Source organism: Teleopsis dalmanni, chromosome 1 (genome assembly GCF_002237135.1).
Source record: "Teleopsis dalmanni isolate 2A chromosome 1, ASM223713v2, whole genome shotgun sequence".
Lineage (NCBI taxonomy): Eukaryota > Metazoa > Arthropoda > Insecta > Diptera > Diopsidae > Teleopsis > Teleopsis dalmanni.
In genome coordinates, this window is record NC_051846.1 from 49471588 (window position 1) to 49487814 (window position 16227).

Genomic DNA, 16227 nt, shown 5'->3' on the forward strand with positions numbered 1-16227 from the left:
TGCAAAAAATCGTTCGAAAAAATGAAGTGAGAATGTTACATAGACGAGATTAATGTTTGCTGAAACACTGATGTGGTCACTACCTTTAAATGTTGTTAATGTATTAATTATTCATATAATAGACAATAGTAGCATATATAACAAAAAGACCAGTCTTACGCTTAACCTAGACGGTATGTGTCTTAATTATTTGACTGGATAAAGACAATATGTATGTCAATAACCTGTGTGCACTAATAAAATGTTATTATATTAAATAATTATTATATAAAATAATATATTATTATATTATTTATTATATATTATTTTTTTTTATTATATAAAATAATATGTAAATAAGCAGTATTGTTATATTCAACTTATTAAATTTGGTTGAATTAAGCATAATATTTTAGTTATTTTATTCACAAGTTTGCATTTGGAATATTCCAACACGGAAGAATTTTGGTAAAGATAAAAATGCTGAATAATATTCTAACACCCAAGTGCCATAGAACACACTAAAACATTCATTTTAGTTCGAAATTTAGTAATATACGAACCAAAGAAGATTTTATAAAAAAGATATTAAATAAAGATAGATAAAAGATATTCTCTGATACGAACATTCAACATATATATTGTTCATATAAGTATGCTTGAAGTAACAACATATGATCGATTTTTGTATAAAGTGCTTAATGCAACAATATCGACAACCCTACAAATCATGTAAGTTTTTGTACTAAATTTTAGCACTGTTGTATGTTTCATACACTTGTCATTTTCAATTCCTCTTTACACTACATTTCTATCTATTTTTCAATTCTTATTCGATCAAATTTCGTATTCGTCGTCGTTTGCGTCGTCGTCATTTTAGTTCTAAAATTTAAGAAAAAATCCAAGTGACTGATGTAAAAGTAAAAAATATGGCGAGTCTTGGGGGCGATCAACAAATTTTAACAAATAGTCAAACAGGTACAAATAATAATCGTTCTAATATATCTAATAATTTATGCAAATATTGCACGCGTTTATATGCGAGTGAAAAAAAATTAAATTACTAAAAATTCATGTGAAAACAATTGATTAAAGTGCAGCCTTGACGCCAGCGTAACTTACGGCACAGCAGTGTTAAAATGAAAAAAAAAAAAAACTCGAAGAGAAACTTTAATCTCATATGTGACTTATATTTATTTAAAATAAAACTGTCTCTGCTCTGTTTTAAAGAATAATTTTTTGTGTATGCATATATTTGCATTTGGGCGTCTATTTAAAAGTTTAAAAATAAATTTACGTAAAATTCCAAAAAGAAACGTCGCAGTCAACTGCACTGCATTTCACTTTGGATTTGTGGGGGTAAATTGATTTTCCTCTTGGAGTTGTGAACTTGTGTTTTTTTTTTTTGAAGTAAATTTGTCGTTGGAAAAGAATCTTATAAGATTTTCATATTGAATAAAAAATTTTTCCTATTTATGTGAAAAAAAATGAGAAACAAAGAAAGTGCAAAAAAGAAGGGAAAGTAAAATGTTGAGTCATTTTGTAAAATGTAATGTTTTCCTTGCAATATAACTAATAATGCTGCCTTCGCGATTTAAAGGAAGCCAACATAATACGATTTCAATAAAATAAGATAATTTTTCCAAAATTTAAGAAGTTGCACAACTTTCTAATTTTAATTGAACACGCGAAGAGATAAGTCATTTACACAGGATGCGTCATGCCGTTAAAATTGAATAAAATTCAGCAATTTGTTATATTTTAAATTTGTAAAATGACATAGTTATTGAAACGGAGTTGAAATAATTATTTTTCTTAAATATATTTAAAAATAATGTTATTACCAACCATTTGGCCATAATAGGTTTTTAGATAATTTAAATATTTTTTAACAAAGAAACTGTATGCAATGTCTTATTTTATTAAATATTGTGCAAAATCAGGACACTTTTAATTCAATTATAATTTTTTATAATTTAAATTACAATGTCGTAGTAAAAACATTTAAAAAATTATTTTCAAAAAAAAAAACTCTTCAAAGTGCATGTTTAATGCAGATTACGCATATCATTAAGTTTCATCAAAACTATGGTTTGAGTACTTGAAAAGCTTCAGAACAAAAAATGTCCTCTTCATTTACTTAAGTTCTTTGTGAAACATAAATAAATGATGTGCCTTCTGCCGGTTTTGCGACATGTGTGCAAAACCTTCTTCCTTCAAATAACTTACAATCGAAATGTTTAAGGTGTGTGTTAAGTCTGAAGTTGCTGTCGTGGAAGACAACGTCTTTTCTACTATTTTCTTTACAATGTAGAGGATTATTTATAGACAATATACTTAAAACCACAACACCCTACTCTATATACAATATCCTTTAATTTAAAAGTAGGTAGAATAAGTATATTGTATAGCGTGATATTTACTAAAATATACATTTTCTTATTAGAACATGTAGATCACACGCTGTTATTTTAAATATATATGGATATGTCACTGGACACAGTCCATACGTGCCCTTCTTTCTTTAGATCGTAATAACTATTATTACGATATATAATTATAGATATTACTTATTGTCATTCATACCTGACAGATTGTAATAAAATAAATGGATTTCAAAAAAAAATTAGAACATTGAACTCTTTATACGGTTAAAGATATTTAAATTTATTATTAATTGATGAATGCTTCATTTTGGGGACATGCTTATACATCAGATCAATAATATTAGTAATTCATTTGAACTTATAAACTCAAAAGTAAAATACATTTTTAACCTATTAAATTAATATGAAATTTAATTAAATGGAAGCTAATATGTTGGATTTCATATAAAAATTAATAATTATAAGATAAAATATTCATCTATACCTTCTGTTCAAAAAGTACTCGGATTTTGTATATAAAACACACAAATTTAAATTTTATTCCAAATTTATTTTATCTCCTTCAAAATATGCTCCTTCTGAAGCGATACACATATGCCAATGCTTAACCCAATCTTCCATACACTTTTCATAGGTCCGTGAAGGTATGGCTTTTAATTCCTTCAGCGAATTCTCTTTTACCGATTCAGTCGACTCAAAACGCTTACCACGAAGGGGCAATTTGCGTTTCGGGAACAGGAAAAAGTTGCACAGATCCAGATCTAGTGAGTATGGTGCCTGAGTGATGACAGTGGTGCCGTATTTGGTCATAAAAACGCATACAGCAAGTATTTTTCATAGTAAAAATCGCTAAATGCACTTGAGGTAGTCTCGCATTAACAGCTGCTGTATACAAACTAATTGACCGTATGTCAAGAAAGGGTGTACCAACATAACAAAAAAAAATTTTTTTAAAAAAGTCTATTAAGGAGTAGTTAACAAACAACGAAATCCGGATACTTTTTGAGCAGAAGGTACATTATATTGATAATTCACTTGGTTTGTGTTTTATTTGGTAACTTAAACTTAGAAAACTCCATTGAAAAATTTCGATAGAGCTACATTGTATAATGAGTTTCGCCATTTCTGGAGTATTGTATTTTTCTCTTCGTATATTGATTGTGTATTTAGAGGTACCATCTTGTTGAGAACACATATCATCTAAATGGAAACCATATAATTGATGTTACATAAAATCAATTATTATGTCTCTCTAGCATTGTCCATTGACGGTAACTGTAATGCCATTTTCATCAAATATGTTAAAGTTACACCACCAGACTATAAATCATACCCAACTGGGATTTCTATTCACAAAATATTGAAAAGCCAATTTTATGTATATATATATAATAATAAATTAAAAATCGAATATTTCACTTCTGTTTTTGAAATGTTAGAAACGAACCAATCGGTTATTTTTAGAAGTTTAGAGAACTTTTATAACTCTAATAACAAATAACTTTAATAAATAATCATGTGTAATTTTATGCTATTGCTTTTGATTCTAATCGCTCGGGAAATTTATTTAGTCTACTAAATTAGTATTTAAATAATAAAGTGAAAAGTATTACATAATATTAAGTACTATTTAATAATTTAATAATAATAGATTGAATGATGATTTTGCTAATGCAATAAGATCCAATCATGTTTAAACATGGCTTGACAGATTGAGACTGTTTGGCATTGCATGTTGACCATCTTCACACAAGTTTCAAAATAAATAATAAAAGCATAATCAACTACTGTCTTAAAGATACCTTTTTGCATGCTATACAGATGCTCACTCCAATGACATAATGTTCAGTAAAACCCTAACTCCAAGATGAAACAGTGGAACCCTTTCTTCGTATCAATCATGTTTACATCCACAGATCTTTAATATATTCTAAACTAATTGAGCTCACAATATAGCCATATGCTAAACTTGCTTGCCATACATATATGCGTCATTTCCCAATGTGCACCCTAACTGCAACTCTATCCTAAGCCATGTATACTCATTTTTAGGTCTTTTTATGTGATCTACTATATAGTTTTTCACTCACTACCATAAGAACATGAATATGTTTAACCTAAATGGTCCATTAGATATTAAAAAAATATATATTTTTTGTAGTTTCGGGATTCACGACTAAGCAAACTATTGTTATTTTGTATTAATAATTGTAATTACAATAATTGAAAATTAGAAAGTATAATGCATGTAAATATGAGCAATCAAATTTGTGATTTGCAAATTCTACCTACATATTACAAACATTTTTAATAGATTTTATTAAAAATTAGAAGGAACAGTGGTACTTTGCGACTTTTTTTAATATCCTAACCAACCTCTCCATATTAAACTATTGATTAATTTTCAAGCACCATCCATCGCAACCTTATCATCTGTTTCATTATCGCCGAATCCTTCTTGTCTAAATATTTAAACGAGTGTTAATTTGCTTATGTTAGTCAAATCAGTTAATCTTTCTGGAAAAGTACATACAAAAAATAAATGTAAAGAGGGCACTTTAAACTAAAATACCATCTTACGAGACTGGGTACACATACGAATGAAAACAGTAGATTCTGTGAAGAGAATGAGGAGTCGGCCACAAATGTGCTGTTAGAACACTCTGCGCTAATGTAAACTTCACACCAATTTACATTGTGAAGAGCTTATTTCTTAAATATTTATTAGTTATTTATCTTTTCGATTTATTAATTTAACTAAAAATGTCCATATATCTTAATATGTATGTTTATATAGTTGTCTATATATTAATGAAAGCAATCCTTCGACGTCTAATTGGTGAAGTAGAAAAAAACCGTTGATGTCCTTCGTTTCCCTAATAATACCATTCTTCAGACTAAAGTTAATAAGTTCGTAAAGAAAATAAATAACTATATTTAGTTTTGTCTATATTGTCTATAATGTGTATATTAAAAAACTGATCTCTCGATCCATTAACAGGATGTATTAATTTTCCATTGCTTTAAGAAATGCATCTACCTCTAAATACTTATATGATTGGTGTTCTTACTGCTGTCTTTCTCTCCTAAGTGGAGCATAGGGTCTCTTCAGTTTCAGTCATCTTGATACTAAAGCGTGAATTTGGTGTCTCGCTGCTGCCGTGGCAGGTGGATTAGCTGTGAACTGGTAGCCCCGTGGAGATACAGTTCCGCTGTGATTTATATTCATGTTTGTTACGAGTATATGTAAAGATTAGTTAATGAGTGATGGGTTCAAAGACTATGGTGACCCGCTTTCTTAGTGAGCTCTAGAAGAGTTCTTTGTCATCACCTACTTATTTCTTTTCTTAAGGAGCTTGAGAATGAGCTTATATACTATATTTATGTGTGTTTATATATAATTGTAAATGAATGATAAAATAAATTAATTAACTATAATTGTCTATCTGTGTATAAAATTTCATTAAACGTAATCGTATTAGACTTTAGTTCTACAACTGAACATACCATACAACACTGATTTGGTTTAAAGTGTATTTATCTTGTTTTACGTGATATATATTTAAAATGTAAAATTAATTATTTATTATAAAACTTGGACTTTACTCATTATTCAATGTATTTAAGATAATAGGATCTTTAATTAATTTTTTTGATAAAGTGAAATATAAAGCAAATTTAAAAAAAGAAAAAAAATAAACGTCTTTAGAAAGTAAATAAAATATCAAAAATAAATTAGACGGCAGTGAACTAGAAAAAAAACATTTTTAAATTAAGTTAACATTTATGTTCTTACCATATATACCGTTTGTGTACATAATCTATTATAACATATGTATGATATATGAGAGTAAATTCTTCAAATTTGCTTTAGTGACTAATCCTACATAGAGAAATACGTTTAAAACCAAATTTTTAAATTAACTTCGTTCATATCAATTACTCAACTCAAAACCTTTTACTTTTGATTTACTCATGCTAACGAATCCGAGTTACTCATGTCTACAAATCATGATGTATTTTACTTTTCCAGCACAGATGTGCAGACAATTTTTATATCTTGTGAGATTTGTAATGAGTTATGAATAGGCAGCTTGAGTATACATATTTTGTTTATTTTTATTCCAAGTTTTTTTCCCACTTTTTTCATCTTGGAATTTATATCTGAACTTGTTTAGGTTATTTATAGCCAAAATTTTCATCATGTGTTAATTCCCTTGATAAATCAACATCTTCATAAACAGATTTTGAGCTTCTTCTTGCAAAAACTTATCATATATATATCTGTATATATATATTATATATATATAGAAGAGTATTAATTTGTTTAGGATATCGTGTCTAATAATATATATTTTTTTTCTTATTTCAGCTGAACCGATTCAAAGAGACAGCCGAGAAGGCAGTGCAGAAAGAAGAGGTATATTTTTTTAATAACAGATATATTTTAATAAAAACCATTTAAGCCATTTGATAAGATCAATTAAGAAAATTATTTAAAAATCACTTATGCTAATCTTGCACTTATTGAATCATGCAAATCATTAATAGAACTAATGGAAAGCACTAACGCAACAATTCATTGGTTTGCTCAAGTGGGTGGAGATGACGACGACTCGCAAGGTAGAAATATTTTATATCCTCAGGTTTTGCTTTGCTGCATTGATGTTGTTTTGCATGCAAAATAATAAAGTTACCCGAATATTCCACAAATAGTTTAGAATAATAGGCAATCATTTTCAGTAAGAAAAATAAAATAATGCAAGTAGTTAATATTTATATAGTTCCTGTCAATTATAAAACCATTTATTTAAAATCTAAATGGTAATTTAGAGTCCATGCAAATTTTTAAAATTTGTAGATGAAAATATACATTTATAAAATGAACCCTAAAATCGTCTGCATATATACTAAATCCATTTCTTAATAACATGACTTAAACAAACCAAAAAATAAAAAAATTGCTGTTAAGTTTTATAAGATTAAAACAAATGGAAAAAGGATATAGTCGATGAACACAGGTTTAGGAATATATGTTTTAATTATCACTCACATGCAGTGACTTTCGTATCACAGATGTAAGGTATGATTAAACGACGCTTAATCGTCTTTATAGATAGTTGGCTCTAGAACATAGATTTGGCCACTTTTAAAACCACGGTAATCATCAAATTTTATTTGCCGTCTTTATCGTTAATAGACGCCTAATAATTTGATTCCAGTCAAAATGAGCAGTAAAGAAGAAAATTCGGTTGAAATAAGTTTATAAAATAATTATAATTAACATACAACAAAAACCTTATCTCAAAAATGGTAATATAGTAAAAAGGTCATAATCAGGCATAATATATCTTATAAAACATTTTAAATTTTGGTTGCTATAAAAATTTATAGCACGTCAGAAGCAAATTACTCCTAATACAGCCGCTTAAAATTTCAAACCTTTAGCAATACCAAAAAAATATGATATGTTTAATAATGAAACAGAGAAACAATATGATATATGTTTAATAATGAAACTTGAAACAAGTCTTTGAATTAATAAGAAAAAGCAGTTTTATGCCAAGATAGCTCTATTTATACACAGTATTTAATTCAAATGTTGCTGAAAGAAAATAATATTAAAAAAAGTGAAATATAACAGCACTTAAATAAGGTTTAAAGATGTATAGTAGCATATGAATCTGATTTGGCATATTTAACATATTCTGAAGAAAAATAGAAATCGATCATTCGAAGTAGGAGATCATTCGGATGGATTGACCAAATAGAAATCTTCAGGACACATTTCTACTTAATAAAACGTTTTTAAGACCAATGAAGTTCTATGCAATATTCAACCAAAAGCCATTCTTACTTTATTAAAGTTTTTCACAAAATTTAAGAAGGAAGTACATACTATTTCTATTTGTATTATAAAATATCGAATTAGACGTTGTTTATATATCAATATTATTATATATACGGATAGTGAGGCAGCTTTGAAATTTTTCCAATCTTACTAAATCTACTTGGTACGAAGTGTAAAAATCTTATTTCAGTATTGACTTTAGTACAAAGTATCACTCACCTTACACATGTCATATAGTACCAATGCCACATATCAATTTTTTCGGAAGTCATAAGCGATTGCCAAAAGCCCCAAACTCATTCGGATCAACAATAAAAATATTGACAGTTTTCTTACTGTAAATATATCAAAATTTAAGTTAGTCATTGGTTCCTTAACTGGCTTGTAAACTACTATCTTTCAAGTATTAAGTCAAATATAATTGACATCTGCAAGTTCTATGAAAAGCAGAGTAAAGTATCTATCTATCTCATTTGTTCGGGTCTTACAATTGCTGAAAGTGGATCTAGTACCTCCGTTTCGCTTTATTTGAACCAAATGAAAAGTAGATTGCATCATAAATGCAACACCGTAGCATTATCTTTTCTAATACTGAAAACGTCAATATTTTTATTATTAAAGATTTAACTAAAAATTCAACAAAAATGGCAATCATACAATACAAAAATTATGTATTCCTATTAACAAAATAATACTATCTTTTACTACTACACAGATTAGTGAAGGCTAAAAGGCACAATAACTAATAGTAGCTTTATTCTAGTAACAATATATTTATATATATATAAATTGTGTAGTTCAAATCAAGTGAGAATTACAAATGAGGTAGCCCGTATCGTTATTAGTTAAACTAAAGCATGGGGAATTCTATTATTTCATTATGTAGTTTTATATATAAATAAATCGTGTAGTTCCAATCAAGTGAAAATTATAATGAGGTAGCCCGTATGCTTATTAAATTGAGCTAATTATTTCATGATGTAGTTTTATATATAAATAAATCGTGTAGTTCAAATCAAGTGAGAATTACAAACGAAATAGCCCGTATGCTTATTAAGTTAAGCTAAAACATTGGGAATTGTATTAAATTTCATTATGTAGTTTTATTTATGTTAACGGGCCTTTTGATTTACTATATATTGGATTTATAATGAGAGAAGTAAAAAGAAATAATAGTAGAATTACTTTACTGTTACTAGTTTAAACTTAGAAATTGTAGAGACTAGCCAGAATAACTCACATATAACTGGTTGTGTGTACGAAAGTAAACTTATGTTTGATAAAATCTTATTTTACTGTAGACTGATATACCATTCCAGCACTTTTGATCCTATATGCAATATATATATATAATATAATTTATATAAAACGTCATTTTTATTGCTACAATGAATTGATCCAGCTTTTTTTCTTTTTGAACCCATTAATAATTTTTAATTTCCGCATTTAGTGATGTTTTTCTTGCAGAGCAACACAATGTGCCTAATAAACGCTGATAAAACAAAAGCTTATAATTTATTTTGAATGCATGATAGTATCATTTTACAGCTGTGAAGAAATTTTTAACATTTACTTTAGCTTACTAAATGTTATCAGAAGAAATAGGCAGTTATACATACATTCGCATGCATATCACATTTAAAAATAGTTCTATTAAAAATTGCTTATATTGAAAAATATACAATAAATTATCTAAACATTTTTCTAATATACAAATCGCAATGAGAAATAATTGAAAAATTGACCTAAAAGTCTTTGTGCAAAAACGTTTCTCAGTTCCAAATTAATGACGTAAGCTCGCTTAAACGTAGTCAAGAAAACAATCTAAAGTATTTACTCGTACTGTCAGAAATCTCACATTTGCCGGCAAGCTTAAAGTACAAACCAACTCTCATAAATTTTATACATTTTTTCTTTATTTTTATTGATTTCATTGATAATTGTTTTAAGATAATATTTTGCTTATAATGGCATACATGTGTATTATTTCACGAGCTCGCAATATTTCAATGGTTATGTGAATCTTTAGATTATATGTACACTTCGTCCATACGTACGTCAAGATAGCGCAAAAACTCTGCATTTCCCCATAGCTTTGGCTGGCTTTGCTTTTTACCTCTTACTTTGTACTCACTACGGCGCTCACTTGAATTATAATTTGAAATTCAAAATCTATGCCTGTATTCGCGTAGGTTGCCCTTTACTTTAGTAATTATAGCGCAAACCAACAACAATATTGTAATAATGAAATAATACTAGTGTATTATAACAAATTGTGTTAATATTTTCTCAGTGTAAATGCTTGTAAAATGTTCTCGTTTTATCATACTAACTTTTAGCAGATAAAAGCTACACTAATTAAAGCAGGGAGCGGCAGTATGGCATTACGTTTTCATAAGACAACCAAAATTACTTGTAAAAGAGTAAAAAATAAATACTCTGTTAATACTAACAATGATTTGCATTATGCTTAGAGTTTGTAACTAAGTTAAGGGTGAAAAAAAAAACTCCTATGCCAATGTTTACTAACCTTTTTTGTGTTATGCCCCACTTAAACCTTTCATAAATGCCTATGATTCTACGAATAATATAAAAGGTGCGCATCCTTCGTAAGGAGTGAGGAGATCGTTGAGTCTCCTCCAATGACAAGGCTATTACTCTTCCACAAATAACCAATGTGTTTTATTTTATTTTCTATCACGTACATACCTATTTTGTTAAAATCACCTGTCAATGATATGATACTACCTATTCTGTAGCATGCTTTTGCAGCAACACTCATCAATCGATACCCTTCTGTTTTTTTGGATCGGCAAAATATTCAATGCGTTTTATAAAGATCTATACTTCTCAAAATAAAATATTGTTAAAGGCGCTAATAGGTATAATATGTTACGGTTCAGAGGTATTAATGACACAGACCTCAAAAGCTGAAATTTAATTTATTCTATTACATTCTGTCTTATTATTATTATATGATCAAACTGTTGCTGTCATTGTGTCAGCATTATCCATCATGCCAATCCGTACGTAAGAACAGATCAGATCAGACACTTATACTTGTGTAGTTTCTGATTTCTGTGCATAATTTTTGAGTTGAGAAGTTTCATTTCCTTGAAAAAGGTTCTATTTGCAACTTGAACTCTATCATATATTGCTGCGGTTATATTATTCTTTGAATTTTATACCAAATCCATCCCAGGCTGAACTGTTTACTTTTCGATTTTCTACAAAGTTCCTATAACTGGAAATGAATACTTCGGCAAATCGATTCAGTCCGCAGATTTGTGCATAACGTTCTCTGAGCTCGGGCTTTAACTTAAGAAACGTTTTTTACTCAGGAAACCAAAGAGAATAATATGTATTTGCTTGCGAGTGACTAGAATACTTATACTTTACGTGTTAAATTAAATTTTTCCATCAAGAACATAGTATGTAGATAACAAGTTTTATTTAAACTGATGAATACATTTTTTCTCAAAGTATGTAGTTTTACAAATTTAATATTACTAGTAAGAAATGATGCAATGCTTTCTGTACTTCAATAATAATTATTAAATTTATATATGTATATAATGTTTAGTATCTTATAAATATTTTCTTAAACGTGTTAAAAACTTATTTCGTGTTCTTAAGAATTGCATACTATTAAGGTGTTCACTATGAATCAGATTACTTAAGAACAATACCAAAGTCTTTAACATTCTACTTCTTTTAAAATTCTGCTGAATACCTGATTTTGACTTAAAGTAATATTTTTATTTATTTGTGATAAATTGCACGTGGGTTTGAATATTTTCATAAATAAAAAATAATTTCATGTGATTGACAAAAGAAACATGATGCATCTTTTACTTGCCATTTCGATGTCAATTTTGTACATATATAAAAAACTATAGAAGAGGAAAAAATCTCCTTTTTATCTTTTAAAATAAAGTCTTATTTAATTAAATACTATGAATATATTTAGTGATGTAGCAAGAATATCACAGAGAAAGTGATCAATTTTGATTCAGTGAAACGTTTATTTTTGAAAGATCACTTTAAAATATATAATACTGATTTCTATATTACAATAGAACACATAAATTTGCTTTGAAATGTATGGAATAAATCCATGCGAATAACGTGCATTATGTTTTCTATTTTTTCATAACAAAGGCACGTAGGTATTCACATAACCAGCCGTGACTTGATAAAATATGGAACTTGTTTACATTGCGTTTTCTATTCCATTAATTCCATAGAGATATCCTATCTACTTGGCCAATGGGTTTTCACTGTCTAGCTGTATAGCTAATCGTTAACATGATGACTAATTTCTTGAGATTGACAATATTTGGTTTTATACCAGCCAACTGTGGTAGTTGTGCCTTCCAAATTATACCGTATGGGTATAATGGATGTCTGCTATTCAATGCGTTCTATCCAACACCTAATGTTACGGATCTATAATTTTTAAATTTTATCACATTGCATCTGCATAGTAAGTAAAACAAACTGGAACAAACAATTTTTAAATTTGATTTTAACACTGCTACTCAGTGACAACTCTTACCTATTGTGATGCCTTCAGAGTTGCTATGGAAGGTGGTTGGTTGGTTGGTTGGAGTGGCGGCCTTGTATCCCAAAAAGCCCACTTAAGCACAAATAATGGCCTATTGTGGTACCACAGGAGTTACGTTGATTTGTATAAAGATTGCAATCAGTATACATTCAACGTCGAAAGAAAGGTAACGACTACCCTATTAGGTAAAGGAAAACCAACCTGACAGTTCTATGAACTTGGCTAGGTCCCTAACATTACAGGATGACAACTCAGTCAGGTCAGTTAGAAAAGGATATCCAAGGGTTTTTAATCTTCTTCTGGCTAGGGAAGGGCACTGACACATGAGATGGAGTACAGTCTCCTCCTCATCCTCAGAACCACAACCTCGACAAAAGTCATTAAAGGGGAGACCCAGTCTCATAGCGTGCCTTCCTATTACGCAGTGTCCCGTCAGCACAGATACCGTAGTGCTGAGCAGGTTCCGCCTTATTTGAAGTAGCTGACTAGTTCTTTTCTTGTCTAAGTTCAGCCAAATCAACCTAGAAATCTGACATTGAGGTTCGTCAGCCCAGTATTGCCAGTTTAACTGTAGCAAGTGGAATGCCTATATCAGAGGGGTTAATGTTGGGGAGAAGAGCACCTGCCTTGGCTAGGTCGTCTGCCCTACAATTTCCTGAGTTGTAATTGATTTGGCTGAGGTGCCAATCAGTGATCTGATGGCAGCTTGGCTATCAGAGAAAATTGAGATTGGAAAATCGGATGTTCGATTGATGGAAGATGACTTATATTGATCATTGTTTCCTTTATAACAAAGTGTGTTATCTTTCTTAAATAATTTGATATACTTGATGATAAGTCTATTTGACTCTGCCTGGCAGTCCATGAAAGAAACGAATTAACTAGACCAGGGTTGTCCAGACTAGATAAGATCGCAGGCAGATTCAAATCACTGAATAGGTTGAAGAGACCGCAGAAATATATACATACGTTCATAATTTTGTCGGAAAATAATAAAAATACGGCGATAATGTTAAATTTAGTTTTATTAATTCTTTATTAATTATTTATCTTTTACAATTCTATTCATATCAACACTATTAATATTAGTTATTGTCAAATGAAATATATTTTATTTTTTATGTAGTTAACTTACAGCACTGGATAATAATTTTTTGATCCAATTGTACAAAGAAATATATACTAAAGTCTTTGTCAGTTAAGTAAATTTGCCTAATTGTAGAAGTTTAGAAACATGTCGAGGGCCGCATGAGGCCCAAGAACCGCGCTTTGAACAGCTCTGATTTAGACTAATAGACAAAGACGTATAAAGTAATTGATGCATTATTTTTCATTTTAATTACAGTAGTTCTCTGCACGTAATTTCCATATAGCTACACGTTGTTTTGAACAGCTCTGATTTAGACTACTAGACAAAGATTACCTGATAGTCTTTTAATTAAACCTACCTAATCTATTAAATCTACCTGTTAATAAATCTACCGCCGTTATCTCTGTCAGGCTATTGAATTAGCAATCTCCAAGGCACTGTAGTAACTTCGGGGTAGTACTAGACAAAAGCATATAAAGTGATTAATGGATTCTTTCCCCACTTTATTATAGCCGTTCTCTGCACTCACTTTCTATATTATTTCTTTTTGAAAATGATCAAAAAGTTAATTTTTTTTATCTTTGTTTTACTTTTTGATTTTTTAAATATTTTTTGAACTATAAAAAATTATGATGCATTATATAGTGTATAGCATTCCATGCAGAGACACATACCATTGCAGAGATTCTGCAATATATATTTTTACAATCTTTGCAATTATCTTATGCACAATAGAGAATTGCACTTGATACTTCGCCACATTCCATTTTCTTACGCAATTTTATTTGTTTTTATAAGTAGATAATTGGTATAAATGCATACAGCGGCGTCAAGTTTGCTGTAATGCGATTTTATGCACTTTAAAAAAGAAAATTCACAGCATGAAATATTAAAAATGAAAAAAAAAATATATTTAATAACGGCACAATTTTAAATTAACAAAATGTCTTAAATGATGCAACCGCTGTAGATTGTTTGATGTTGGCGCTTTAAATGCGCTTCAAATGCGCTACTGAGAAACATAATTTGCGCATTCCTCAATTTAGTAGAGATACTTTTTAGCTGTTTGTTAGTAGGTAAATTAGAAGAAAAAACGAACCTATCAACACAAAACCCAATTATTTATAAATTTTAAAGCGTTATATACGGTTATGTAATTACTATATTTAAAACTCGAATTAACTCGTCTATAATCACATTGTGTGTGGACTCATTGCGCGGCTGAGTCAGTGAGTCAATCATTATGTGCGACTTGATCATGTGTATCCATCAAAGCTCTCACTTTTCCTTTACTTTTTCTTTTGCAACGATCAGTGGCCGACCGATCAGTTCAGTTCGCTTGTAAACACGCAGCTTTCTTCCATAGTTTAATAGTCCTAAGCACTAGTGTGGCTTTGATTTCATGCATGTTTCTGGTGCATTTTCGACGCATTTGCAAGAAGTGTGCTCTGCAATTCATACATACATGGTTTCTCGCTCCAAACTGCTTAAGCATTTATTATTTTAATTTTTATATGCAAAGAAAAAAAAACGCATTCAAGTATCTATAAGTGATATCTAAATTAAACTAATTCTCAATTTTTTTAATTTTTTATTTTCTATTCTAATATTGCTGTGTTTGGCTGGCCGCTGTTAATTTTGGCTTTCTTCATTTGTGATTTGTGATTTCACATTGAAATGTGAATTTCATTTGCGGTAAATTTTACTTAACATTAACTGCTTTTTTTTGCTACAACAACGTATTCGATATTTGTGTGTGCGGTATCTTGTCTATCTATCTATCCATCTATCTTTATGATAATAATTTATGCTGTGCTGTGCATTCATACATCAACAGTGGCTAAAGACCGTGACGAAAAACTGAAGTTAGCTAGAGAACGTCAAAATGAAGAAAGACAAAGAAAAATCGAGGAGCTCAAAGCTCAAGCAGAAGCGGCACAAAGATATCAGGAACAAAAGCAGGAAGAACGACGACGACGCATTGAAGAGATAAGAAATCGAGATTCTGAAAAACGTCATCAGGTCGAGGAGCGTAAACGTGCAATTATGGAAGCAGAGAAAGAACGTCGCGAATATATACTGAGGAAAAACCAGGTGGTTAGCTACATACACTAATAAATAGTTTGCAAATAAATTTTAAATATTTTCCCATTTATAATACTATGATGTAGGAACGCGAATCAAGATTGGAAACTAAAAAACGAGATAGAAATTCAATAGCTTTTGCGTTTGGTTCATCAACGCCACGTCTGTTGGATCCAGCTGATTATGGTACAGTATCGCCCAGTCAATTTTGGAGCCAACGAAGGTAAGTGAATTATATAATTTGAAATTACAGTAGACAATTGCTGTA

At 29.6% G+C, this 16227-nt stretch overlaps 1 protein-coding gene across 1 annotated transcript in view; it reads left to right on the forward strand.

Annotated features, from left to right (window-relative positions):
- Nucleotides 1-802: 802 nt before the first annotated feature.
- Nucleotides 803-16227, forward strand: part of LOC119680900 (DDRGK domain-containing protein 1-like) — a 23589-nt gene continuing 8164 nt past the window's right edge. The window contains exons 1-5 of the mRNA XM_038093924.1: nucleotides 803-957; nucleotides 6739-6786; nucleotides 6918-6989; nucleotides 15712-15968; nucleotides 16046-16182. Coding sequence (XP_037949852.1) covers nucleotides 909-957; nucleotides 6739-6786; nucleotides 6918-6989; nucleotides 15712-15968; nucleotides 16046-16182 — 563 coding nt within the window. The 5' untranslated portion in view covers nucleotides 803-908. The remainder of the gene's footprint in view (nucleotides 958-6738; nucleotides 6787-6917; nucleotides 6990-15711; nucleotides 15969-16045; nucleotides 16183-16227) is intronic.